The sequence below is a fragment of the Sebastes umbrosus genome, chromosome 14 (genome assembly GCF_015220745.1).
Source record: "Sebastes umbrosus isolate fSebUmb1 chromosome 14, fSebUmb1.pri, whole genome shotgun sequence".
Lineage (NCBI taxonomy): Eukaryota > Metazoa > Chordata > Actinopteri > Perciformes > Sebastidae > Sebastes > Sebastes umbrosus.
In genome coordinates this window covers 28,702,486-28,728,596 of record NC_051282.1, presented here as the reverse complement: position 1 = coordinate 28,728,596, position 26,111 = coordinate 28,702,486, and the positions used below count along the sequence as shown (strand labels likewise).

The 26,111-nt window shown below is 39.5% G+C and overlaps 1 protein-coding gene across 1 annotated transcript; it reads right to left on the bottom strand.

Moving 5' to 3' along the window:
• Positions 1 to 977: 977 nt before the first annotated feature.
• On the bottom strand, positions 978 to 25,908 carry tbl3 (transducin beta like 3). Its single transcript, XM_037792863.1, has 23 exons — positions 25,713 to 25,908; positions 25,538 to 25,589; positions 23,965 to 24,060; positions 23,757 to 23,804; positions 23,489 to 23,630; positions 23,302 to 23,386; positions 22,870 to 23,040; positions 22,679 to 22,754; positions 21,691 to 21,787; positions 21,364 to 21,584; positions 20,430 to 20,571; positions 19,301 to 19,359; positions 18,143 to 18,249; positions 17,924 to 18,059; positions 14,696 to 14,935; positions 14,401 to 14,471; positions 12,643 to 12,799; positions 11,237 to 11,295; positions 10,394 to 10,497; positions 8,119 to 8,190; positions 6,677 to 6,835; positions 5,569 to 5,662; positions 978 to 1,880 (listed from the first exon to the last, which is right to left on the bottom strand). The coding sequence occupies exons 1-23, from the start codon at positions 25,742 to 25,744 to the stop codon at positions 1,511 to 1,513; spliced, it is 2,790 nt and encodes a 929-aa protein (XP_037648791.1). The 5' UTR covers positions 25,745 to 25,908; the 3' UTR covers positions 978 to 1,510.
• Positions 25,909 to 26,111: the final 203 nt, after the last annotated feature.

Sequence of the window (26,111 nt, the reverse complement as noted above, 5' to 3'; positions counted from 1 at the left end):
TATGTAACCCCTTCATTAAGTTGTTTGTTTCATTGATTACGTAACAAATTCTTCAGAACGTGCTCAACCTGAGCTTCACTGAGCTGTGTTCCAGTAAAATCCTAAACTTCAACATACCTAACAGGGACACTGTTTTCACTGAGCAATTAAGTTTTGAGGAGGTCACTTGAATGGCACGTGAATGGCTACGTGGCCAATTTATAAACAATAGGTAGCATCATTACATAATAATGAAACTCCTGAGTGCACTGAGAGAGAGACTGAATTGCTCTCGTGACTGCAGCAAAAGTAAATGTTTGAGTGTGAAGGCTGTTCTATTTCCTGCAAAAGCATGTTTACTGCAAACTCAACTCTAAGAAAGTCCCATACCGTAGGACAAAGAACGTAAGCACATTCTTTCAAGTGAGAAGCTGGAACTTAGAAATGTTTGGCATTTATGCTAAAAAACAAACAAACAACCAAAAACTATTCATTATGAAAATAGTTGCTGATTAATTTCGTTGATGGATTCCACAACAAGCATCGATCAACTTACCCAGTTAAAAGCAGATGAATGGTTTAAACCAGAAAAAAATATTGTATTATAATATCCTTTATCTACATTATCAAAACTCCTGTTAGTAGCTGCATGGCAGTATTATTTAGATCCTGTAAAGTTTTGGATCATGTGCCAAAAAGTCTGTAATCAACTTTAATTTTTATCTAACCCCTTCATTAAGTTGTTTGTTTCATTGATTAAGTAACAAATTCGAACGTGCACCGCCCGAGCTCCTCTGTGCAACCCTTTCATTATGTTGTTTGTTCGACTGATTAAGTAACGAATGATTCATAACTGCCCAACCCGAGCTTTACTGAGCTAAGTTCCAGTAAAATCCCAAACATCAACACACCTAACAACCTACGTTTTCACTGAGCAATTAATTAATTTTTAAGGCACTTAGCAAGTGAATGGCTAGGTGGGCAACTGATAAACAATATTGAGCATCATTATGTAAAGGTTTATTTTATTTATGTTACGAACATTTGTAGCCATGACATTCAAACAGAGAAAAAACATTATTTTATTGTTGTGGTCGTGCCGGTAGATCAGGACTATGCAACATTGCAGAGCCAGACAATGTGTGCTTGTATCTGCAGTGGGGGAGGATAACGCTGGCTCAGTGCCTGAATGTTTATGTAGCTCAATCTTCCTTCAGCCTTTCCTCTTGTTCTCTCTAACGTCCACTTTGTCTGAGGAAATCAGGCTTCTTCAAACTCCGAATGGAAGAACTGAAGCACAATTCAGTTACTGGCACAAGACAGAGGGTCTTTACGAGCTGCTGAGATAGGGGGAGAACGCACAGAGAGATCTATTATCTGTACCATCATCATCACTCCACACCTGTCTCTCTGTCTCTTCCTGCCACACATTCAGTGTTTCACTCCAGCTAATAGTCCGAGATAAGAAGACTCCCTCCTGGGTTATTTTCTTCCGGGAGTGAGACATCTGTTATCAGATAGGAGATCCCTGTCAGCTGGTGAAAGCCTGGCATTGTGGCATTGAAGAAACTGGGAGAAATTTCATCACTTTTACTGCTGTTTGGTCCTCTTCTTCCTCTTCTGAGCCCTCCTCACTTTCAGAGTGGTGGTTGCCATTTGTTTTGGTGCTCTCTCCGTTTTCTACTCGCCCATCTTTGGCGGAGGCTTTCTTGGTGGCACTGACCTCATCGTCCCCTTCCTCCTCCTCTTGTTCTTTAGCTTGGCAATCTTCACCTTGTCCGCCATCGCTGTCGTCTCCATCTCGTTTCTCCTCATCGCCGCTGCCCATTCCTTTCTCCTTGTCAACCATAAAGAAAGGCTGTGCAAGAGGAGCGGTATCCATTTCCTCATCTTGGTCCATGCTAGACAGGATACATCAACAGGGATTAGAGTCATGAACTGCAAATCAACACGTTAACCTCAAAGATGCATTCATAACGTTTCTGTTTCCAGATATCATTTACAGTAAGTATTTTGGTATTAGTTTCATCTTCAAAATCTCTCACGCTCTTGTAAACAGTCAAAGCTTCATTCAGAAAAGGACAAATGATGCAGCGTTCCTGCCTTAACACCAAGAATGCTGCTCTGCCACCTTCTCTTCTTTCACATTCATGTGAGACAACAACACGACCACAGTCTTTGGAAACCTTGACATGATCGTTTACATATGTCACGTTTAACCCACATAATGACAATACCCTGTTACCGAGCAGAGGAGACAGAGAGGTGAGGAACTCAGCATGAATTGCACTTTTTGCTGTAGTCACTGGAGAAAGACGAGGAAGTTGCTGAGCTCTTGTCTATAATCTGAAAGGTCAAATAAAGTGCGTTAGACTGCAAATGGAGCCAGTCAGTCAAGTGACGTTAATTTATAGAGCACATTGAAATCAACAAACGCTGACCAAACTGCTTTACAAAGAGATTAAATTAAACCCATGAACGATCAAGAGAAAACACAGATAAAGCTAGGCATACACTGTACGATTTTAGAAATGTTGTTGTGTAACTCCTACTCCTACTGTACGAGTAGATCGTTTACAATGTAAACCCAAAGCTCACGATGAATGTGCTCACTCTGTACGGTCCGATCGTCAGCCAAGACCTGAGTGCTCACACTGTACGTGCAAACTAAAAAAAACACGTCCAGTCGGCTCATGCGGACCGTTCTCGCTTTCGACAGCTGTCAATAAAGATTCATTTGAAAGCTTCAAGGCATGTAAAGTTTGTTATCTAACAGAAGTCTGTACGGGTCAGAATGCTAACAAGGCAGAAATGTGCTGCCTTGATCATCTGTGACATCCTGTCTGCTGAAATGTTTAAAGAAAGAGGCAGCGGTGTAATGATATATGGACTCGCTGTGGCTAGGAAGACGTGGACTCTATGGCTTGTCCATTTTTCAGAGAGAATTGGAGGTAAGCTAGCTACGTTTTACTAGCTATATCTATTGTAGCCTACATTTTATCTTGATAGCTACGCTCTGATTACTGTAAAAAGAGGAGAAAAAAGGCGCTGACGTTGGATAAATCAGCTTGTGGCTCTGATTCATTGTCCTCGGTCCCCCCCCGTACACTCCACGGCAAACGACGCCCGACGAAGCTGAAATTCGGTCCGACTCTAAAATGAGTCGTGCGGCTCAAAATTCGGGCCGGAAACAGGCTAAAATTGCGCAGTGCATGCCCATCTTAAGGGAGAATATAGGTGAATTAAGAAAAGCCTAGAGTATCTTGACAAAGCTGGCAGCACTGTGAGGATCATGTTTTTTAATTTCTCCAGTGCCTTTAACACAATCCAGCCCTTATTGCTGCGAGGGAAACTCCAAAAGATGCAGGTAGACGACCTCCACGACCTCCTAGATTATTGACTACCTGACAAACCTGTCTGAGCAGGGTGGAGCCCTGCAGGGGACTGTACTCTCACCTTTCCTCTTCACACTGTATACCTCGGATTTCCAGCACAACTCCTGTCATCTGCAGAAATTCTAGGGGTGACTCTTCAGTTGTGGGATGTGTCGGGGGTTGAGAGGAGACTGAGTACAGGGAACTGGTGGACCGCTTTGTGGAGTGTTGCGGGAACAACCACCTCCTCTTAAATGTGGCCAAGATGAAAGAGATGGTGGTGGACTTTAGGAGGACCAGGACTGATCTGAACACCATTTCCCATCCTGGGGGAAGAGGTGGAGGCGGTGGAGACGGGGTCTGAAATCGTCAGGCCATCCGCCACTTTGGCAGACAGGGAAAACGCTAGTGATGGGAATAGAGAATCGGTTCTCGTTGGTTCCTAGATGTCCAATTACCTGACTATCGATTCCTCTTATTGATGCTTTCCAACAGTTACGCATGCACAATGACACATACACACGCTGTATCATGTTTCAGTTTGATTGTAATAGGACTATGATAATGGAAAGTTCAGAATTCGTTTGTATGGAAGTTCTTACTGGTATAATAACTGTTTGGCTTAATTCCCACCTTTCTATGGTGTATGTAGTGACAGTCCAAATACGCCCTCTGCTGGCTGACTGAATTAATACCCTAGTAAGCAACAGAGGAAACAGAGGCTCAGTAGTTGGCATGTGGCTGAGTAGAGGGAGCTAATTCATGTGTTGTTGTGCATTCATGACATACAGTAAGGGGTTTCTTATTTGCTCTCCTTTGGCTTATACTGTATGTAGAAACTGTCAGTTTATTCCTTTCTTTGCTTGTTTATCTCTTGCTTCAAAAGTACCGTGCTGTGCTTACAGTATATGTTAATTAGCATGCTACTGGACTGATATCAGGCTCTCCATAGTCTTTATTCACGTGCATTGATATTTGACTATATTGCTACATTTCTGTTATGGTATTGTCTACTGTATAGAGTGGTTAAATGTGTCTAGTTACACGTTGCATCATGTTCAGCTCATGTCCAGTCTGTAGGTAATTAAGTGTCGTTAATTAATAAGGCTGCGTCTCCGCTGCTGAACCTGTTGCAGCCACCACATGTAACTGCCTATTCATTACGTTAATTCAGCTATACAGTATTGTGGTAATTGGTGTGTTACAAGTGCTGCCATCTGTTGGGGCAGCAGCATCAGAGCCAGTGACACCAAGTAACTGAACAAACTGATTAAGAAGGCTGGCTCCGGGTTTTGGGATTCAAACTTTCATGTAATCTCCGAAGTGCTACAGTGCAATATCACACCATCTCCCCACGCAGCTATTTTTGGAAGATCTGCAGACGACAACATCTCAACTGATATTCTTTCATCCCCCTACTCGCTCGTAGGAGAATCCTTCTGCTCTGGAAATCCCTATTACCCCCCTCATTTAAATCCTGGTTATGTGATGTCTCGTCTTTCCTGAAGATTAGGTTCACTATGAGAGGCACCTTGGACAAATTGTACTCCAACTGGCAACCGCTAATTAGCTATATTGACAGGTTGCCTGCTGACGAAATTCCACCGTAATAATACGTTCTGAGCCTACAGATATGCATGAAATGTTCCCTCTCTATCTCTCTGTTTGGTTATCGAACTACTTATCCACTTAGATGATATCGGTGCTTCGGTTTTGTTAATATTGTTAATATGTGTATATATGCGTGGTGTGTGCCGGTGTACACTAGTCACACTATACATTATAAATCTAGATTTATAAGCGTAATTATTATTATTTCAATTTCTTTTATTATTATCATTTTATTTTTTACTTGTCCATATTTTAATCTACTCATTTATTTATTTGTTTTTAATTTGTTCGTTCGTTTATTTTGTATTTTTTATTATTTGTGGTATTATTATTATTATCATCATTATTACTAATTTATTTATTTTTCATTAACATTTTTCTATTTATATACGGCTGTGTATGTAGGCTGACTGACTACATAAAGAGAACGGCAGTAGTCGATGCATCATGTTATAAACCGCTGCGCAGCGTTTTAGCGTCTGATAAGCCTTTAAATGTATAAATCTGTTCATATCTCATTGTCTCACTGGTATCATAAACAACACCCCCCCCTCCAACGCAGCCCCCACGCTGTTTTAACGCAGGGCTGTTCTCAGTCTCTCACCTGGATGGTGCTCCGGCCACTCTCATCTTCTGCCACATGTAGTTCAAGAACATGGACGCCTGCAGCAACTTGCCAATCCTCTGCATGTGTCTCTCTGTGGGAGAACGAGAAGAGTAAACAGTCATCATTTAACATGTGTTGTTTGTTAAGATTATTCGTTTGGCTTTTTTCTTTTTATTTGATAGAGATAATGATCCTATTTCGATTTGATTCTACTTCAATTTGCACAGCAGAGATATATCTTTAATTCTATTTTATTGTATTTTTTTATTTCTTTTATCTAGTTTAAAGTAGCTGGCATGTACATTTATATAAAGATGTGTAAATACAGTGTTTTTCGTACCTACTTTGTGTCTTTTTGTGTGAGTGATGCACATTTTTTTGTGATCTATGTAAATTGTTGCTTTAATACCGCAATTTCCTTTTGGGGATCAATAAAATCAATCTCTCTATCCATCCATCCATCTAGCAGGTGGGTTTTCTTCTGGAGAAGGCCACAGCTCAGTCCACTCCTCCGTAGAAATTAGCCTTCCATTTTTAAGCGGGTTTTCGCAGCTAACTTCGTTGTTATATTTGTAACCTGTGTCGTGTTGGCGGATATGATCCCCCGTGACCCTGTTAAGTAACCATGAGTCTAAACGCTTACATGGCGTGATACTGAATGTACAAAGTTTAGACGCGTCATATCGGTGCTACAGTCAAAACCCTGTGGTCACAGTCGTAAAGTACATTAATTATATACTCATGGTAAATGGTTATGCACCATTGTATTTCATATCTCACACTGTGTACTTCCGAATCATGACACACCTATCGAACAATAGGGGGGTAAAAACAGAGTGTTGTGACTGCAGACGTCTTTAAATTAAAAGTTCATTGTGTACTTTTCTTTCGCACTTGTTATTGCTTTTGCAACCAAGTTGATGCTGTCACTCTTATTATGTCCCCAATACCAGTGTACTATTCTTTATGATTGGTGTATTTTATGATCATTTCTATCTACTCATCCAATGTCTAAGATGTGGCACTGTTTGCATATAGTTCCATAATGGGTGTATTTTACAATCAATTGGGCATATAACACACATCCACACATGCCCTCGCTGACCTGTGTACGGGATGAGTCCCTCGAGGTGGGCTCGGGCGCCCTGGTACTGCAGCAGCTCCTCAGGCGGCAGGTGTGTGAGGAGCACCTGCAGGACGGCCTGGGCATCCTGACAGTTTCTGGCGTTGGTGTTCCACACGGCACAGTAGCGCAGGAGCGACTCTGAGAGGAGTTGAAGTCGTAACGAGAGGGGCAGCAGCCAGCGTTGGAGGTGTAGGTGGAGAGGGAAGAAAGATACGAAAAGAGACAGGCTTTAAAGAAAGCTACAGGAATGAGTCCTAAAACCTGGAAATGAGTTAGTATTTTAGCACTTCTGGTTCCCTCGTCTGGAAGTCAATGCGTTTTTAGTTAGATGCCTGAAATAAGGTCTGTGGTTAACCCAAGCTGAAGAGATTTTAATGTTTTGTTCTATATTGATATATAAATGAATACCCCACTCGTAAATTTTGAAGCCTTTGTGTGTCTTAAAATAGGCGGTTGCTAACAAGTGGCTAAATGACTAAATGTCATCACGCCGTCTCCTCCGCCTTTACAGCCTCGTTGTTTATACTCACGCTCATGCAACCCTGGTGAAGTTCCTTTATAGCCTAACGTTAGCTTTTTACTTCTGTCGATTGCATTTACACTTCAAAAATCATAAAAGTGTTGATTTGTGGAGATTATCTTGTTGAACAAAACGTGTAAGTATCATAAATGTTTGTCGAGGGAACCCAGGACGATGCTAACTTCCTGGTTGGCCTACAAAAACATCATCGCTGGAGCACTCTATTACTCTTAATCTATTTTAACTACTTCTACTTCACTTTTGGACGATTCTCGTTTCTGTATTGCATCATTAGAAAGGTTTATGGCTGCCCCCTCTTAGTCGATTAGTCATTTTTTAATGCTTTTTTCATTGCTGAATGAGTTAAAGCGGACCAAATAAAAACATGTATTTGCTGAGGGGTGTGTACGAAGGAGCGATTTTATCTTTTTCGTCTCGAGTGCTGCCACTTCTATGATGAGAATCGCGGACTTTGATATAATTGGCACTGATCTACTGTGCACACGAATCCCTTCTCCTCCAGTTTATCTCAAATTACTTTATAAACGTCACTAACGTCACACCTACGCCCGCGGACTAAATGTTGGCTTGTGAAAGCGCCCTGACACTCCAACAATTTTGTTGACTAATCGATTGAGTTGATTTAATCAACAGAAACTGAGTTTCTCCACCATGAATCACACAAAAGTGCCACTTTAGAGCTTGTGTTTACCAGAAATGTGCTCATAAGTTCCTTGGAAATAAGTGTCTACCGTGAAAACGAACCAAAGGTGTAATTTCCATCTGATTCGAACTAGCCATACGGACTACACTGTAGCTGTGAAAGCACCCTTAGTCGACTAAGAATCTGTTTAGTCGAGGCCAGCCCAGGAAAGGTTGAAAGACATTATTGATCTGTTACCTTTCTGATCCACTCGAAGTTTCAGTACCGTCTTCTCCAACAGCTCGCAGCTATTCTCCACCCGACGGATTGCTAGAAGCAACAGAGGTCAACATGTCAAAGACAGCAGACCGTCAGTGGTTGAGACACATTTGTTCATGTTACATTTGCAATGGTGGCTGGGTTTGTGTCGATTATTATTTTTGGTTGAAACATTATTAAACGTGTTCATGTAGGATAAAAGAATAATTTCTGAAACGAGACAGAAGTATGTAGCTACATTTTTGGTTCTTTAGTTTGTGATGTCGTTCCGTGTTATTTCACAGAAACAGAAAGCATTTGAGAGCCTTTGGAGTAGCTACGGCACAGTGTCATGTGGTGTTCCTTAGAATTTAAAAAAGTAACAAACATATCTAAGTATTTCATTATATTTAATTATATATAATCATATAATTATATATAATTATATAATTATCACTGGCGTGCTCATTTAGGATTAGAAACATGACCTTGATGGGAAAACTGTCATGTACACATCATGGATTGGCTCAGTTCATATTGTTGCATAACTACAGTAGGTGCCATTACGCAGACATAACTAAGAACGCATGTGCCCTTTGGGTGACCCCTGTACGGATCTCCCCCCGCAAAACTGCACATTAAAGAAACCCTACACTTAATGTCAGTCTTTTTATTGCTTGTATCTCTCTTTAAAAGTGAAGATTTTGGACTTTAACTGGCTTTTACTTTGCAATAGCAAAGTGTCAGCTTTATTGAAAATGTACGAAGAAGAAGGTTTCATAACTGTACTAACACTTATGGTATCATAATCAGTCTGTAATATGTCCCAGACACCTCTTTGTCTAGTGTTACCTGCAATTGTGTTTTCGGAACATGATGGCTATTCAGCCTAAGATTAACGAAACGTCAAAGCAATAATTGGTTTTGAAAGGTTTGTCATGAGACGGGACAAAAGAGCATGAACATTGTGGAATCTTGGTGGCCACTCCTCGGCTCAACGAGCCCAGAGAGACAGAGAGAGAGAGAGAGCGCAGCGATGGTGAGCGAGCTATTCAGTGACTGAAGAGAGGGAGCGGCATTAGTGAAAAACAAGGCAGTGAGCCAGAGACGTAAAATGTTATTTTTGGATTGTTTCACGGTCGTAAAGCACAAATAAGCAAAACCACAACTTCAATTAGCTCAGCACGCTCATGTGGTAATGTAGAAAAACGAATACCGTCACGTTTTCAGAATTTTGGCATCGACTGAAGTATAGGTTCTCGTGTATGGAGGACGGAACCCACCAAAATAAAAAATAAATAAATAAATGACTTTGATAAATAAATAAATATATCGTTAAATGCAGCAAAAATAATATTAAAAATAAATGTAGTGAATAATTAATTGATCAAATTTGACATAAATTGATATTTCTGTATATTTCTTATTTATTTACTCTTCTGTTTAATTCTCCCCTTTTATTTATTTATTTATATTCATTTTTAAATGTATTCATTTATTTTTAATTTATTTTATATTTATTTTTAAATGCATGTATTTATTTATTTATGCAGGATTTTCCCTTTACATTTCACCCCATATTTATTTCCCCAAACTCATTTATTTCTGTGGTCTTTAATTTGCTACTTTATTTATCTTTATATTAATTCCCTTATTTATTTACTCTTCTGTTTAATTTTCCCTTTTATTCACTTATTTGTATTAATTTCTAAATGTATTTATTTATTATTTATTTATTTTTTAAATGTATTTATTTATTTTTATTTACTTTTAAATTAATGTATTTATTTATTTATGCAGGATGTTCCCTTTGCATTTCACCCCTTATTTATTTCCCCAAGCTTATTTATTTCTGTAGTCTTTAATTTGCTTCTTTATATATCTTTGTATTAATTCCCTTATTTATTTTTATACATTTTTAAATGTATTTATTTATTTTATATTTATTTTTAAATGTATGTATTTATTTATTTATGCAGAATTTTCCCTTTGCATTTCACCCCTTATTTATTTCCCCAAACTTATTTATTTCTGTAGTCTTTTCTTTTTACATTTCTTTATGCATTTCTGCCTCATTATGCAAATGAGGGGGCATCAATGTTCGAGTGACTCAACTGTTCGTCGTCTCTCCCACAACGAGAGACAACAGACTGACGAGATAACCTCAGGGGAAACAATGAAGGACAGAGATGTAGTGTGTACAGAGGAGATACAAATGTGGGACAAACACTACAGAATAAAAAACATGTGTACACTGAGTTGTAGCACAAAGTACCTTTGATCACAGTGAGCACGGTGTGAGGCTGGTCCAGCGAGATGGCGAGACCCAGGGCCTTCAAGTACTTCTTCTCATGGAGCAGATTGGACAACTCCTGCTGCCTTCAGACACAAGAAACACACATGTTCATACACAGAAACATGCAGAAATATTTGCATAATGATCCTCAATGTTGGCAGAAAATTAGCTCAAAGGGGAATGACCACAAAAATGAAAGACAAAAATGTAGTTCCTCGACTATGGAAACCGGACATTAAAGGTTTGACAGATCTATAAATCGATCACATTAACTAGTAGGTGTGCCTCAAGTTGGGTGTTGGCTCCTAGTACACCACAACTTTCCTATCAAATACACAAAGTCAAATGTATATAAATAAACAACTGCTTTTCAAATAAAAATGTCTTGATTATATCAATTTCTTTCACTACAATCACAAAGTGTTCCAGCATCTTTTACTCCAAGAAATCCTGCCTGATAACAATTGATTTGTTACCCAGGCTGGCGTCAAAATAAACACTTATGTCTGAGTGCATCAGTGAGCAAACATGTATATTCATTAACCACATATAATCAGTTGTCTGAGATCTGAAATTCCCTCCTTATTAGAACTCACTGACCTTTGTCAGGCCTGAACTGGGACCCAGTGAGGTCCACCTTAGCCTAACACAGTCTGTGTTTATTTATCAGGTGACAGGGTGTCGCAACAAGGGGGGACCAAAGTCATTCTTCCAAGACCTCTGACCTTCAGTTTGGGTGATCAGTCAGAGGACAAAAGGATGAATGACATCGGCCTCCTCTGTCACATCTGTTTATCTCTGAATGTTATGAGTGTAGTTTACTTGAGTATCTGCTCCTCCTGCTTGGCCTGCTCTTCTGCCAGCTCCACTTCAGTCACGTCCTAGCAGCGGACAAAAAAAACACGTGGTTATACGTGTATCCCTGCGGGGGAAATTCCTCATTTTACCTCGAAAGAAGAGAGAGGTCACAGTTCGTGAAAGGTCAGCTAAAAATATGCAACTAGACAAGATGCGGAGTAAATATTTTGCTAAAGTATTCTTCAGCAGGTTAGTCACAAAGATCAAAGTCTTTAGCTGACGTCACCTCCGTACTAGCTCGATGCAAACACTGACAAAACAAGCTCGAGTGTCAAGAGATTACCAGACATTGTTTTCAAAATATATATAGATTTCTGATTTGTTTGTAGAGAGAAAAAACAGATAGCAAGACAGGAAAAACTCGTTGTTTTTGTTCTCTTATTAGGGGCCGGGCAGCTGTGCTCCTTCTTGTTTTTGTCAATATTCTTCTTCTTCTTCTTTCTAGGAAATCTGCCTTCCCTTGCATGAAAATAAACCAAACTTTGCACAGTCCTATGCTAAACTTCTTCATGGTCCCGTACGTGCTACAACTTTACATCTTCCACCAAAATGTAGCTCAAGTGAGAGCAGAAATGTTCAGATGCTTCAACCTGGCAGGAATTATAAAGTTCATCAATCAGTTTTTCTCAAAAACTGTAAAACTTATTAAACCTATCTCTCCTCTCATTTTTTTTGTGCTCAATTGACACCAAACTTGCTGCAATCTTCAGACTTTCCTCCACAAACCATCCAGACAGATTTTGGAATTATCAAAAATTGAGCCCACTGTGCATCAAACTGTTTTAGTGTAAACAGTACTGTACACAGCTAAATAAAGCTCCGATGTTCACGAAAATAAATGACATAATGTTGAGGTCATGGTAGATGTAGGGTGGTACATTTCAGAATTTTATCTCAAAAACTGTATTTTTGACAATATTTTGAATTTTATCCTCATGTGAACCGTTGCAGTCAATGGAAATCAAGCATTTTTAAACATCAGCTTGTCACTTATGGATCAGTCAATCTTTATTAAAATAAAGTAGTGACATATCTGTGTTGTCTAGATGAAGTACATGCAACCCTGGTGATTACCTCAGTCATAGTATGAAGTGGTAGTTTTGCCCAGGGCAGTAAGCTCACCACTATAGTGACGTGTTCTTGGTGTCTGAGGTTGTGAGTTCGAGGCCTGATCGAGGCAGAACGAACGTGCTAAAGCCTTAAAGGAGTAATGATGACGGACAGCCCTGTACTTTTCATTTGCATTCCTTTTTTCATCTTCCTCCTATACTTCCTCCTCAAAATGCCCCGACCTACAACTGCTATAATTAGAAGTCATTCATTATCCTCTGTTGTGTTCCACAGGTGACTATCAATCAAATCACACTTACCACCCACACGGTGATGTTAGAGTCTGCTGAGCCGGTCACCATCTTGTCATCTTTGCGGCTGGCGTGGAGACCCCACACTTTGTCCTGGTGAGCGTCCAGCGTCTTCACACACTCGTTGGTCTTTATGGTCCACAGCTTTACTAAACCATCGGAGCCACTGAGGACAGAGCATCGGTCAGGAGAGTTGAGATACAAACTCTGTGTGTGTCAACTGTTTCATTCAAACACGAAAGCTGTGTGCCAAATCCACACCACATGCTAATACTAAGGAGGTTTTGAGTGTATTGTGTGTTCATACTGGAGAAATGATGAGGCAGAGACAACGAATCGATTAGTTGATCAACAGAAAATTAGTCTGCAACTATTTTGATATGTGAACATTTGCTGCTTTTCTGTGTTTTATATCATTTCAAACAGAGTATTGTTGACTTCTGGACAGTAAGTCTCGGGTTCTCAAATCATCTTTCACTATTTGCTGACATTTTACAGACCAATTATTAATCAATTAATCGAAAATAAAATTGGCATATTAATAAATACTGAAAATAAACCTTAGTTGCAGCAGACTAAAAATAAAGCAAACTATTTTTTTCATGTGTAGTGGATGTGCACTATTCTCCCACAATGCAATGCTCAAAGGAAAAGGAGGAGGTACTCACAGTTGGAAAAAAATAATTGTGAATGGGGGTGAAACAGCTCCAGGAATAAAAAATAACTTAAATATTTTACTGTCTCTTCATTAAGTTTAACTGACATCATAAAGTCACAGTTGCTCAGCGCACATATTGTATAATTTCCTGTTAGTATAAAACAGTAAAGTTGATTTCTTGTATACTAACTGAAAAAACAGTATACTATAACGATTAGTATATCCTGTATAAAATTTGTATTACGTATGGAAACAGGACACAGCTACTGTTTGTGTCTTCCTAACACACTGGTGATTTAATATAATTTTTTAAAAGTTTGCCGTCTTCAGTCAAACACCAAGACAACAGAAAATTGTCATCTTATTAGCAGGTAAGCGTGACAAACGGTGTTTAGATTCCCAGAAATGGACTGATGACAATCAGACATCGGATGATAAGATGATAAGCACACATGAGGGTTTTGAGCTCAGTTTTTCCTGATGCACCGAACACAATGTGAGGCTGTTTTTAAAAGAAATTTCCTCTGCATAGTGTTTTCAAATGAACGCAAAAAGAGCACGTTTTCACAACAGCTTCTTCTCAGCTACAATAAGACTGGTAGCAAAGGACTTTAAAGAGGGACACAAATACCTCAGACCTCACCTCGGTACCGTTATTGACACGCAGTACACCTGAACCAAATGGACTGAAATGCTGTGCAGTATGCTGCCTACCACTGTGCAATCCTCTGAAATATATTAATTATATATTTTTTTATATTTTTATGAGAGCTACTTTTAATATGGTCATGGAGCATATGCTGTATATTTGTATTCTGGGGGTATCGTTCCTATGCAGAGGGTAGTTCAGTTTATTTATTGACTACACTGAGGGCGCTTTATGTTTTAATAATTTATTTATTTATTGTGTTCAGTTGAATGTGCTACTTATTTTGTACTGTAATTACCTTGTGCTTTTTCTACTTTTCAAAATTCACTCAGTGTAAACTGCTCAGAATTACAATGTACTTAATGCAAATAAAACTCTTGAATCTTGAAAACAAGAAGATCATATTTTAAAGTGTAATTTTATGGAGAAAAGCTTTGCATGAGAGGGGAGGTGGGGTTACCTGGTGAGCAGCTGAGTGCCTCGGCTCACGAAGACGACCTTCAAAACTGATGCATCGTGACCCTCGAATGTCTAAAAAACAAATAACCACATCAAAATTACAGTACGCTATGGGAATATAACTTTAAAAGGCCCTGACACAAGACGGTCGGTCAGTTTGGGGCCGTCGGTGAGCGTTGAGGTTAATTGAGGGAAGACAAAATCAGCTGACACAGACACAGCTAACGTACACAATCACTTATCATACTCTGTGATAAATGATCCTCTGTGACACGTGCACACTTCCCGTGGCCCACCTTGAGGCAGCTGAAGTCTTGCAGGCTCCACAGTTTGGTGGCGCCGTCTGCGGAGGACGAGGCCAGCACCTGGTCGACGGGAGAGAAGCAGACAGCCCAGACGCCGCGACGGTGGCCCTTGAACACCCCCAGCAGGCTCAGGTCCCCCTCACCCGCCAGCGACCACAGCTTGGCCGTGCGGTCCTGGGAGCCCGACGCCAGCAGCTTGTCATTGGGCGACACCGCCACGCTGTTTACGTCCTGGAGGAAAGCAAAGGGAAGGAGATGAGGAAACGAGGAATAACAAGTTTGCAAATAGAGACGGACGGTGTTGAGAAACAAGATGGAGAAAAAAAAGGCGTTGGACAGGACACGGTGTACAAGATGGAAAATTACATTTCTTCGATAAGAACACTTCCTCGGACAACACTGACGTTTCACATGACAACAAAAGACCGGTCAAGTAATTAAGAGATTGGTGATTGTAGTACAGTTTGTTACATCTAGAGTGAGTCATGCATGTGCAGGAGGAATTAACAGTGTGTTGAAATTATACTGACGGTAATGAGCTCCACTAACGAGGACATTTGTCTGCACTTCCTTGAGTCACCCTGCATGAACTGTTTACAGAGACACTCACTCACCTGACTGACTCCACCTGTGTGTGTGTGTGTGTGTGTGTGTGTGTGTGCGTGAGCAATTGAGAGTGCGAATCCTAAAAACGTGTGTGTGTCACTTCTGGGCATGCCTGTCGAGCCAATGAAAAATAATGCCAACTATTCACTTAGGTGCTTCCCCTACAGTCACTCTGCAGCCGCGTAATCCCATGAGTCAAATTGGCTTTTAAATGCTACATTGCTTGTTGGCAACCGATCATGTTGTAACTTCGGAGGCAATTTGGCCTTGTGTGCTCTGATTAAGTTGGAATACAGTCAACACACCAGTCACGTAGTCTCTAGTGTTTGACATGCCTAAATACCCTTGTTATATATATTTGCAAAAACCTTCTCTTCCTGTTTTTTTTTATTATTTAATTTTGTCTATGTATATATACACGTGTGTATGTATGCGCATATGTATATATTTATTTTATTTATTATTGTTTATTTACATATTTTTTATTTTATTTATAAATGTTTTATTGTATTTATTGTTTATTTATATATATTTAATTTTATTTATTGTTTATTTATATATTTTATTTGATCTATTGTTTATTTATATATTTTTATTTTATTTATTGTTTATTTATATATTTTTATTTTATTTATTGTTTATTTACATATTTTATTTATTGTTTATTTATATATTTTATTTCACTTAGTTTTTTAGCTCTCATGTGTGGAGAATGTGTTCTGTGTTGAGGGTGAGTTGGATAAAAGGGTACATATTTGTATTATGCTCCTTAATCCTTGATTGTTCGACCCTTTTGAAATCAATAAATATACTCTTTAAAACAAAAACAAAAAAAATTCTTCACTTCAAAGCTTTGTTAAACTATTATATATATATATATATATATATATATATATATAAAGATTTGTGCAATATTGGAGTTATTTAATGATAATTTACTTTTTCATGAAATATTCTCATCAATTTCTACTTTTTCCAACTGCAACATTTTAGTAACCGGGTTACTGTCGGCTTTCTGCAGTAACCTCATTTATTAAATGGCATTCAAACAAAAAAAATAATCTGCTTCTGATCTGTAATGGTGAGGCTTTAGACAAACTGTAATCAATACAGAAACACATTTTTTCAGCTGAACTTCTAATGTTAAAGTACCTAAACCAAACTGAAAATACTCCATTACAAGTAAAAAAAAAAAAAGAAAATGTTAAAGTATGGAAGTATTAACAGGAAAATGTACTTAAATTATCAAAAATAAGTAGATAAATGATCTAATGATATACCAATATAAAGTATATCATTAGATTATTATTAATGTTTAAGCAGAATTTTACTCTTCAATTTATTTCTTGTTTGGTTTATAAAACGTATGAAAATACTGAGAAATTCCTCATCACAATTACTCAGAGCTCAAAGTGACACCTTTAAATGTCTTTTGTTTGTTCAAAAGCAGCAAATCCTCACTGGATTTTAACCGTGTGTTCATTTGAACTACAGGTTTCAGACGAGAAACGTATGTTGTGTGGAGCAGCACAGCGAGAGGAAAGCATGAAGTGACGGACTAAAACTTAAACTAAAATAAAAAGCTTCTACAAGCTGCAAACAGTTGGACTATTTGTCTAATTCAGACACATTTGCACTGTGAGGAAAAACTATGCACTCTCCTTACAGAGTCTTTTCTCTTCCTGTATCGGTCCAAATGCTCTGACAAAATAAATAAAATGAATCAGCCATAACCTGATTGGATCTTGTTCCTTGTGTAAATGTTAACAATGACTTTCCACCGCTATTCCCAAGAAAAAGGGATTAGCTGAGGTGTGAGTTAGTACGTGAGAAAGTCCTTATGACAATGGCGTGACGTGTCAACAACCTTTCTTCAAATTTCAGAAAAGCTGTCAAAGAGCGGTGAGAAAAATAAAAAAAAAGGGATTAAATGTGTCATACTTCCAACTCGTTTGATTGATAAAAGATGTAAGTACAGTAAGGAGCACCTCTGTCTCCCCAGACAATTTCAATCATCACCTCTTTGTATTTGAGACGATCAATGACTCATACTTCAAGCTGTCAAACACCCACAAATGTACAAACGTGAACAAAGCTTTGACAACTGGGCAATCACAACAACATCTTTCCCTTTGCCATAAGTTGCCGACACACCCTGACGCACCTTTTTAATTTACTTATTATCATCAGGAATTGTTTATTCACATTTGCATATGACTGAAAGCGAGTTGATTACCCATAGGATCGCTTTTGGCAAACATATCATGAAACATCAATCTCAAATTAATGATCATGCGTCATCTAATGAAGGAGAACTGCAAACTTCCAGAGCTGGTCTCACTGAATGTCTTTAAAAGTGCTCCTAAAAGACTTGTTTTACGTCTGCAACCGTGTAACTGTGCTGCTGCCTATCTTGGCCAGGACACTCTTGGAAAAGAGATTTTTAATCTCAATGAGTTATTACTCCTGGTTAAATAAAGGTTTAATAAAAAATAAAAAATAGAAAATTAGGAATTATGTTTTGTTTAGCTCTGACTTGTCCCGTCACGCGTCTTCTATGCTATGCATGCTATCAGCTACACGTGGTCGCAGGGTTTTTTCTTCTTCTCGTACCTTGTCGTGTGCCTTCTCTGTGGCGCGGGGGGTCAGCTGATGTATTTCCGCCTCTGTCGTAGACAAGTCTGCCGGCAGATCCCACACCTTCACGGTACAGTCCTGACTGCCAGACGCTACGAAAGACGCTTTCATCCTGGACACAAAGATGGGAGAATCATTTAGTAGACTCTTTGCCTGCGTCGGGACGCTTTGATTAAAAGAAACAGGTAATGTTACCTGGAGCAGGTGATGGAGCCTACGGCGTTGGCGTGGTTGGAGCCCTGAGCCACACAGCGCACCTGACCGCTGTCGCTGTCCATCTGCCACACACGCACTGACCTGTCCTAAAGACAAAGACACACAACACGCAAATGAGACGGCACTCATTACCCAATACATTTCAGAGATGGCTTAAAGCAAAACAATCATGAGTAATCACACTACCTCATATCTGGCACTGCTTTTACATACTCATTGTTTATATATCTGCTACTTTATAATCATGTGTTTATTCCTGCATTGTATTGTGTAGTGCATAGCATTGATAACATTAGGCAACTCATTTGTAATAACCTACAGGTGAAAATGAGCTGGCACATTTCCATTGAGGTGAAAACTAACATGTTGATTAATGTGCGCTGTCTAGTAAGTAAATAAATATATATATATACACCGATCAGCCATAACATTAGGTCAGCACGGGGCACCCTGACCGTTCTGCGGCTACGCAGCCCCGTACACAACAAACTGCGATGCACTGTGTGTTTTGACACCTTTCTATCGGAAACAGCATTAACTTTTTTCAGCAGTTTGAGCTCCAGTAGCTCTTCTATTGGATCGGACAACACGGGCCAGCCTTCTCTCCCCACGTGCATCAATGAGCCCCGGGTCTGACCCTGTCGCCGGTTCACCGGTTCTCCTTCCTTGGACCACTTTTGGTACGTAGATCCTGACCACGGCAGAACGGGAACATCCCACAAGAGCTGCAGTTCTAGAGATGCTCTGACCCAGTCGTCTAGACATCACTATTTGGCCCTTGTCAAAGTCGCTCACATCCTTACGCTGGCCCAATTTATCTGCTTCCAACACAAAGTTCAGAGTTCAAAATGTTCACTTGCTGTCTAATATATCCCCCCCCCCACTGCCAGGTGCCATTGTAACGAGATAATCAATGTTATTCCCTTCACCTGTCATTGGTCTTAATGTCATGGCTGATCGGTGTATTTGTGTTTTTGCTGAATTGGGGTTTAATAATTCATTCATTTGTTTAATAATCTACTAGTAACAGAAAAGAACATGTGTAGAGTGTGTTGACACTCCGTGTTCATTGTTTCCTTAGTTCCTGCTCTTTGTGTGCAGCATCGCTGGAGGGTGAGGAGACGTGTGTTTGCTCACCTTCGCGCAGCTCGCAAAGAGAAAACCCTTCTTGAACACGTCCAATGAGAGCACGGTATCTGTGGGCGATGAACAGATAAAAATAGCATTGAATGCCAGAGAACATTATCTTCTTTCCCCAACCTGCTCGGCAAGTCACTTTTCAAAATACACCGGAGATAACATGATTGTGTTGACAGATCTGAATTCTTTGGATGCTGGTGGTTCCTCCTCTGACTAATGTCTGTCCTAGTTTCTAGTTCCTGTGTTCTTAGATAGCTGCGTTATTTTAATATTTTTTAATTCTTACATTATTCTTTAATTATTTAAAAGGTTATATTTATAACATTTTTATGAAGATGAATATTAAAAAAAATAAAAATACATCCACAAAGCTTTTAGAAATGTGCTGAATAAAAGTATGGCTTTTCCTCCATATATTATGACTGTGAATTAATCATTTTAAAAATGTTGGCAGGTCCAAAATGAATGTTTTGTTTATCTCTGTGGAAGATATCTGATGTCTGGTTCCCACTTCTAACAAGACTTGTGATGCAACAGCATAACGACGTTGGGATCACACGGTATCGAATATAAATGTCTGAATTTGACACTGTTGTCTCCGTCAGGTCGTCCAAAGTTCAGCTGTACCTTAAATGTCTTTTGAGTTGAATTTGCTGTTCCTTATAAAGCATTTTTGTCAGCTACTTTCTCTACAAATAAAAGGTTATTATTATTTATTTGATAATATCAATACAAATCAGCCTCGATACAAAGCAAATGTATTTTTCTTAAAGACTAGTCATTATTACCAGTGTGGCAGTAAATCTATAATTGTAAGTAAAGTCACCCAGGTCTCTCTAAGTCATGAAAAATCTACTGCAGCTTTTAGAAGCTACAGAAAATACTGCAAAAATAGACTGAACAATGTCTATTTTACCTACATTAATAGTTATCTGACACAGTAATGGTGTTGAAATGTACACAAGACAGATAACTGAATCAAATAAGAAAAAAATATTGATCACACAACTTTACATTTTTTTTTCCTGTGGAAGCTTTCTGCCCTCTTGTGAACAAATAAACACACTGCTATGAATTTCACATGTAGGTATACGTAGACACATGCTGCCCTCTGCTGGTGGCTGACCTGTGTGTCCGTAGAGAATCTGGCAGCTGTTGGTGAGCAGCTCAAACACCTTCAGCTGGCTGCTGTTGGTGGCCACCACGATGTGGCTGTCCCCTTTACCCAGAAACTTCACGTCCAGCACTTCGTCGTTGTATCCCACAAACTGAGAGAGGAGAGACGAGAGTGTCCATTCATTATGTTTAAATAACAGGGCTGTCAATCGATTCAAATATTTAATCGTGATTAATCACACATTTTGTATCTGTTCAAAATGTACCTTAAAGGGAGATTTGTCAAGTATTTAATACTCTTATCAACATGGGAGTAGGTAATTATGCTGCTTTATGCAAATGTATGTATATATTTATTATTGGTAATCAATTAACAACACAAAACAATGACAGATATTGTCCAGAAACCCTCACAGGTACTGCATTTAGCATAAAACAATATGCTCAAATCATAACATGGCAAACTGCAGCCCAACAGGCAACAACAGCTGTCAGTGTGTCAGTGTGCTGACTTGACTATGACTTACCCCAAACTGCATGTGATTATCATAAAGTGGGTATGTCTGTAAAGGGGAGACTCGTGGGTACCCATAGAACCCATTTTCATTCACATATCTGGAGGTCAGAGGTCAAGGGATCCCTTTGAAAATGGCCATGACAGTTTTTCCTCGCCAAAATTTAGCATAAGTTTGGAGCGTTATTTAGCCTCCTTCTCGACAAGCTAGTATAACAGTCTATACCAATAGATTCATTAGGTTTGCTAGTGTCATATGATACCAGTATCTTCACTCTAGCTTTAATACTGAGCCCGCTACAACCTCCGATTGCAAGTTGCGCTAATGCCTTAAAGAAATTAGTGGCGTTAAAACAAATTAACGCGTTATTATGGCTTTTACAGCCCTGATAAATCATTAAAAAAAATCAACCTCCCCCTTGGTACCCACCTGCTGCTGTGTGGTGAGCGCCGGCAGCTGGTAGAGCACGATGTTGTGCTCTGCTGTGACTGTGGCCAGTCTGGAGGAGGCAGGCAGGTGAAGGAGGTGCGTCAGACTGCGGGGGTCGTCGTCGTTCTCTTCCTCCTCCCCAGAGACAGCGCTGAGGGTGGAGGTGAGCGTCTGGGCGTAGACGCAACGCGCCGTGCTGGCCTCCCAGACTCGCAACACACCTACAGGTGAGGAAGGGAGAGACATTTAAAGCAAAAGCTCTGAGGAAGTGCCGGACACGTGCACGGCAACACAGATTAGATGTTCGGGACAATTCACGAGGCGAACCTTTGCTGCCGGCTGTGATGAAATGCAAGTCATCGCTCTTCACTCCAATCTCAGACAAATCTTCATCGTCAGGCAGCAGCACGACACCCTCCACAGCCTGCACACAAAGACAAACACAACACATACAGAGATATGAAGCTGCAGCATATAACCAGCATGAAGAGTACAAAAGAGCAAATTTTTATGATTTTGCTTTTAATGAATACCACCTTTTTCTAACATTATTTGATATTTATTATATATTCCTCATTCTCGTTTTTTATTTGCTATATCTTCAAATTGTTCTTTATCCAAACTTTTTTTATTGTTTTTTTTTGCAGACATGGCAAAGGTTATCTTATCAAATGTAGAACATAACTCGAACATGAAATAAAAACAGAAAAAGGACCACCCCTCCGCCCCCATCTCACACAAAAAGAAAGAAAATAAATAAATAAATACAAATATATATATATATAAAACAAGTAATAATATTAAATAATTTTAAAAGTAAATAAATAGAAAAGAAAAGAAAAATAATAAAAGAAAAAATCCAATCAAATAATGGAATTCGCTTAAAAAAAAATAAAAAAAATAAAGAGGGTCGTAGAAAAGGAGTAGTGAAGATCCCTGTCTTCTCTCTCTCTCCCTGCCCCACAAGCTCCGCTCAGGAAACACAGTCAGTATCAGGAGCAATAGTGAGGTCGTTGATATAGACCATTTTATAGAAGGATTCCAGAGATCCTTACAGAGAGAATCTCAACTTTTCAAGTTGTAAGCAATATATGACTTTCTGGATCCAACTGTTATGAGTTGGAGGGGAGGCGTGTTTCTATTTGAGAAGGCTAAGAGGGTTGTAAAAGCATTGACGTGCTGTATCGTAGTGGGCAAATTCTGAGATGCGGGGAGGCCAAATAAAGCAGTCAGGGGGTTAGAAGCGTTTAAGAAGCTTTTATAAGCAAAGAAGAAATATCTTCCAGTTTTCAGCACACTGTTTTCACGGCCTTACCTCGTAGACCGGCACAGTTCTCTTGGCTTTCCGAGTCTTCAGGTCCCACACTGTGCAGATCTTGTCTCTGCCAGAACTACAAATAAAGATTGGCACACAATTACAGCAAGAACAAGAAAGGCGTTAGAAGCCTAAAAACTTTAAATGTTGTGACTAACAGCCCATCCACTGAGTGGCTGAGGGTACCGTACCTGATCATGGTGTCTCCGTCGGGGCTGAAGCTGAGCGAGGTGACGGCGCTGTAGTGGCTCTGCAGCACACACACACACTGACTAGAGCGCAGGTCCCACAGCCGGATGCCACAGTCCAGAGAGGAGGAGAAGAGCTGCAGCCGGCTGATGTCTGGGTGGAACTGGACCAGGCTGCAAACACACACAATGTTTTAATACTGAATTTGGAGGGCAGCTGTAGGTAAAGCGGGTCGTCCTTTAATCACAAGGTTGGCGGTTTGATCTCCGGCTCCTACTGCCTGCATGTCAAAGTGTCCTTGAGTGAGACACTGAACCCCACTAATCTTGTCCTTTCTCTGAGTATACAAGTTTTTGAACGAAAAAACATCTTTCTGCCTATATATAAATATATATTATTCAAAGCATGTCTTGTTCATAGATATCTGAACTTACTGTACAACGCCAGACGACCCTTTCAGGTTGTGGGTGCAGTACTGCTTCAGCACATCCCAAAGCTTTATGGTGCCATCACAGCCACCTGCGAGACAAGAAGACAAACTCTGTAAAAAAGAGTACAATGTCTACGTAGCAGAGATCAGGCAGAAACACGGGACACAACTTATTGTCATTAATTGCTGACCTGTGGCCAGGAGTGTAGAGGTGGAGTCAAAGGTCATACTGGCGACAGGAACAGTGTGAATGGCTCTCCAGGAGCGAGTACACTGAGCCTGCCTCCAGTCCCACTGCTTCAGCAGCAGAGCTCTACTAGCTGTTACCAGTATCTGTGGTGGGAAACGGAGCAGAGACAAACACATAGACTGAATACTCTTTTACAGGCTGACAGAAAAGCATACAAACTCACACCATGAAGTCTGATTGAAGTAATGACAGGGAGGTGTTTGCTTTACCTCGTCATCACAGCTGAGTGCAAAAGATGTGATGTCCTCTTGATCATCCTGCAATTACAATATGGACAGAGAAACACAGATTGTCCAATTAACAATTTACAATGTGACACAAAACAAAGCAGCAAATCTTTACATTTGAGATATCTTTGAGATACGGGTTCCTGTTATTGTATGTTGATGTTGATGTATGGCTCAATTCAGTACTCACATGCTCAACACTGTGGACGATCTTCCCTGTGCTGATCTCCAAAACGTTGACATGAGATTCACAAGTGCAAAAGATGAACTTTTCATCTTTGCTGATCTGGAAAACAAACAAACAGAGAGAGAGGTTGAGGGCCAGCTGGTCCCATACTAGAGACTAAAAGGTCAAAATGTCACTTGTAAGTCCCCAACTTTTACGTTCAGTGCAATATTAAGTCACTGGAGTCCTTCAACCCTCATCCTACCAACCTATTTAACATACAAGGACTATTTTTTCTCTCTGTTGTTGTTTATTATGTTTCTTTAAAATGTAAAAATCAATAAAAAGGGAAAAGAAAACTGCAATTTGGTGACTGGGGTCCCCTCGGACGTCCAATACATTTGTCTTCTCAAGAAGCACTAATTAAAACAGAAAACAATGATGTGAAGTAATTAGGAACAAACTGATTGACAAATTCATGAGATAACTTCATGTAATGCACATTGACTTCAGCAACACACTTTTGACACAGCGGCGTCTGTTGTTAGTTTGGGGTGGGATTTTTATTTTATGTAATCTTATTTTAGTTCTGTGTGTGTGTGTGTGTGTGTGTGTTTGTATGTGTGTGTGTGTGTGTTTGTGTGTGTGTTTTCTCTCTGTTGTTTAATATGTCTCTTTAAAATGTTAAAATAAATAAAAAGGGAAAAAATAACATGCCTAGGGTGCAATTGGGTGCTTTTGACAGGTGTCCCCTAGGACGTCCAATACACTGGTCTTTTCAAGAAGCAGAAAACAATGATGTGAAGTAGTTAGGAACAAACTGATTAACATTAAGTCATGAGATAATTTCATGTAATGCACACTGACTTCAGCAACACACTTTTGACACAGCAGCGTCTGTTGTTAGTTTGGGGTGGGATTTTTATTTTATGTAATTTTATTTTAGTTCTGTGTGTGTGTGTGTGTGTGTGTGTGTGTGTGTGTGTTCTCTCTGTTGTTGTTTAATATGTCTCTTTAAAATGTTAAAATAAATAAAAAGGGAAAAAATAACATGCATAGGGTGCAATTGGGTGCTTTTGACAGGTGTCCCCTAGGACGTCCAATACACTGGTCTTTTCAAGAAGCAGAAAACAATGATGTGAAGTAGTTAGGAACAAACTGATTGACATTAAGTCATGAGAATGTAATGCACACTGACTTCAGCAACACACTTTTGACACAGCAGCGTCTGTTGTTAGTTTGGGGTGGGATTTTTATTTTATGTAATTTTATTTTAGTTCTGTGTGTGTGTGTGTGTGTGTGTGTGTGTGTGTGTGTGTTTTCTCTCTGTTGTTGTTTATTATGTCTCTAAAAATAAAAATAAAATGTAAAAATAAATAAAAAGGGAAAAAATAACATGCATAGGCTGCATTTGGGTGCTTTTGACAGGTGTCCCCTAGGGCGATCAATACATTTAATCTTTTCAAGAAGCACTAATTAAAACAGAAAACAATGATATGAAGTAATTAGAAACAAACTGATTGACAAAATCATGAGAATTTAATGTAATGCCGACTGAAACACACTTTAAACACAAAACACAAGGTAGAAAACTCACCTGCACTTTCCCTCCTTTGTAAAACGGCTCAATCTTGCTGTCAACAACATAACTGTAACAGAATAACAGAAACATAACAGTTAATAACTTTAAATGACATGTTTTAGCCTAGCTTGTGTTAGCCAGATAGCTAGCAAAGTCTGCAGATTTCACATCAAATACGTTAAAAACTTACTTTGTTTTGAACTGGAGGTTGGTATTCGCCATCTTGCTCGCGTTAAACACCCAAAACGTAATGTTTTTGGCAGCTGTTGTGATGTAAATGACTTATTTCTCGCTTCACACGCTGCCTGAAGTCAACACATCCCTCAACTCCCGCATGCTGATGCACGAGGCGCACACATTCTACATCATCGGCGCGCACTGAGCTCTGATTGGTCAGCTGGTTCCTCGCGCATAATGCTGTAAAATCCAAATATGTAAACACACAGGAGTTCTGGGAAAAGAAGGAAACGAAAAGCTTTAGACGGACAGTGATCCAGAAAGCAAAAGAATTTGAAATAGATAAATTAAACATTAGTCCAACAGTACCATTACCACACTGTAAACAATTGCTGTTAATTGACAGCAGGAT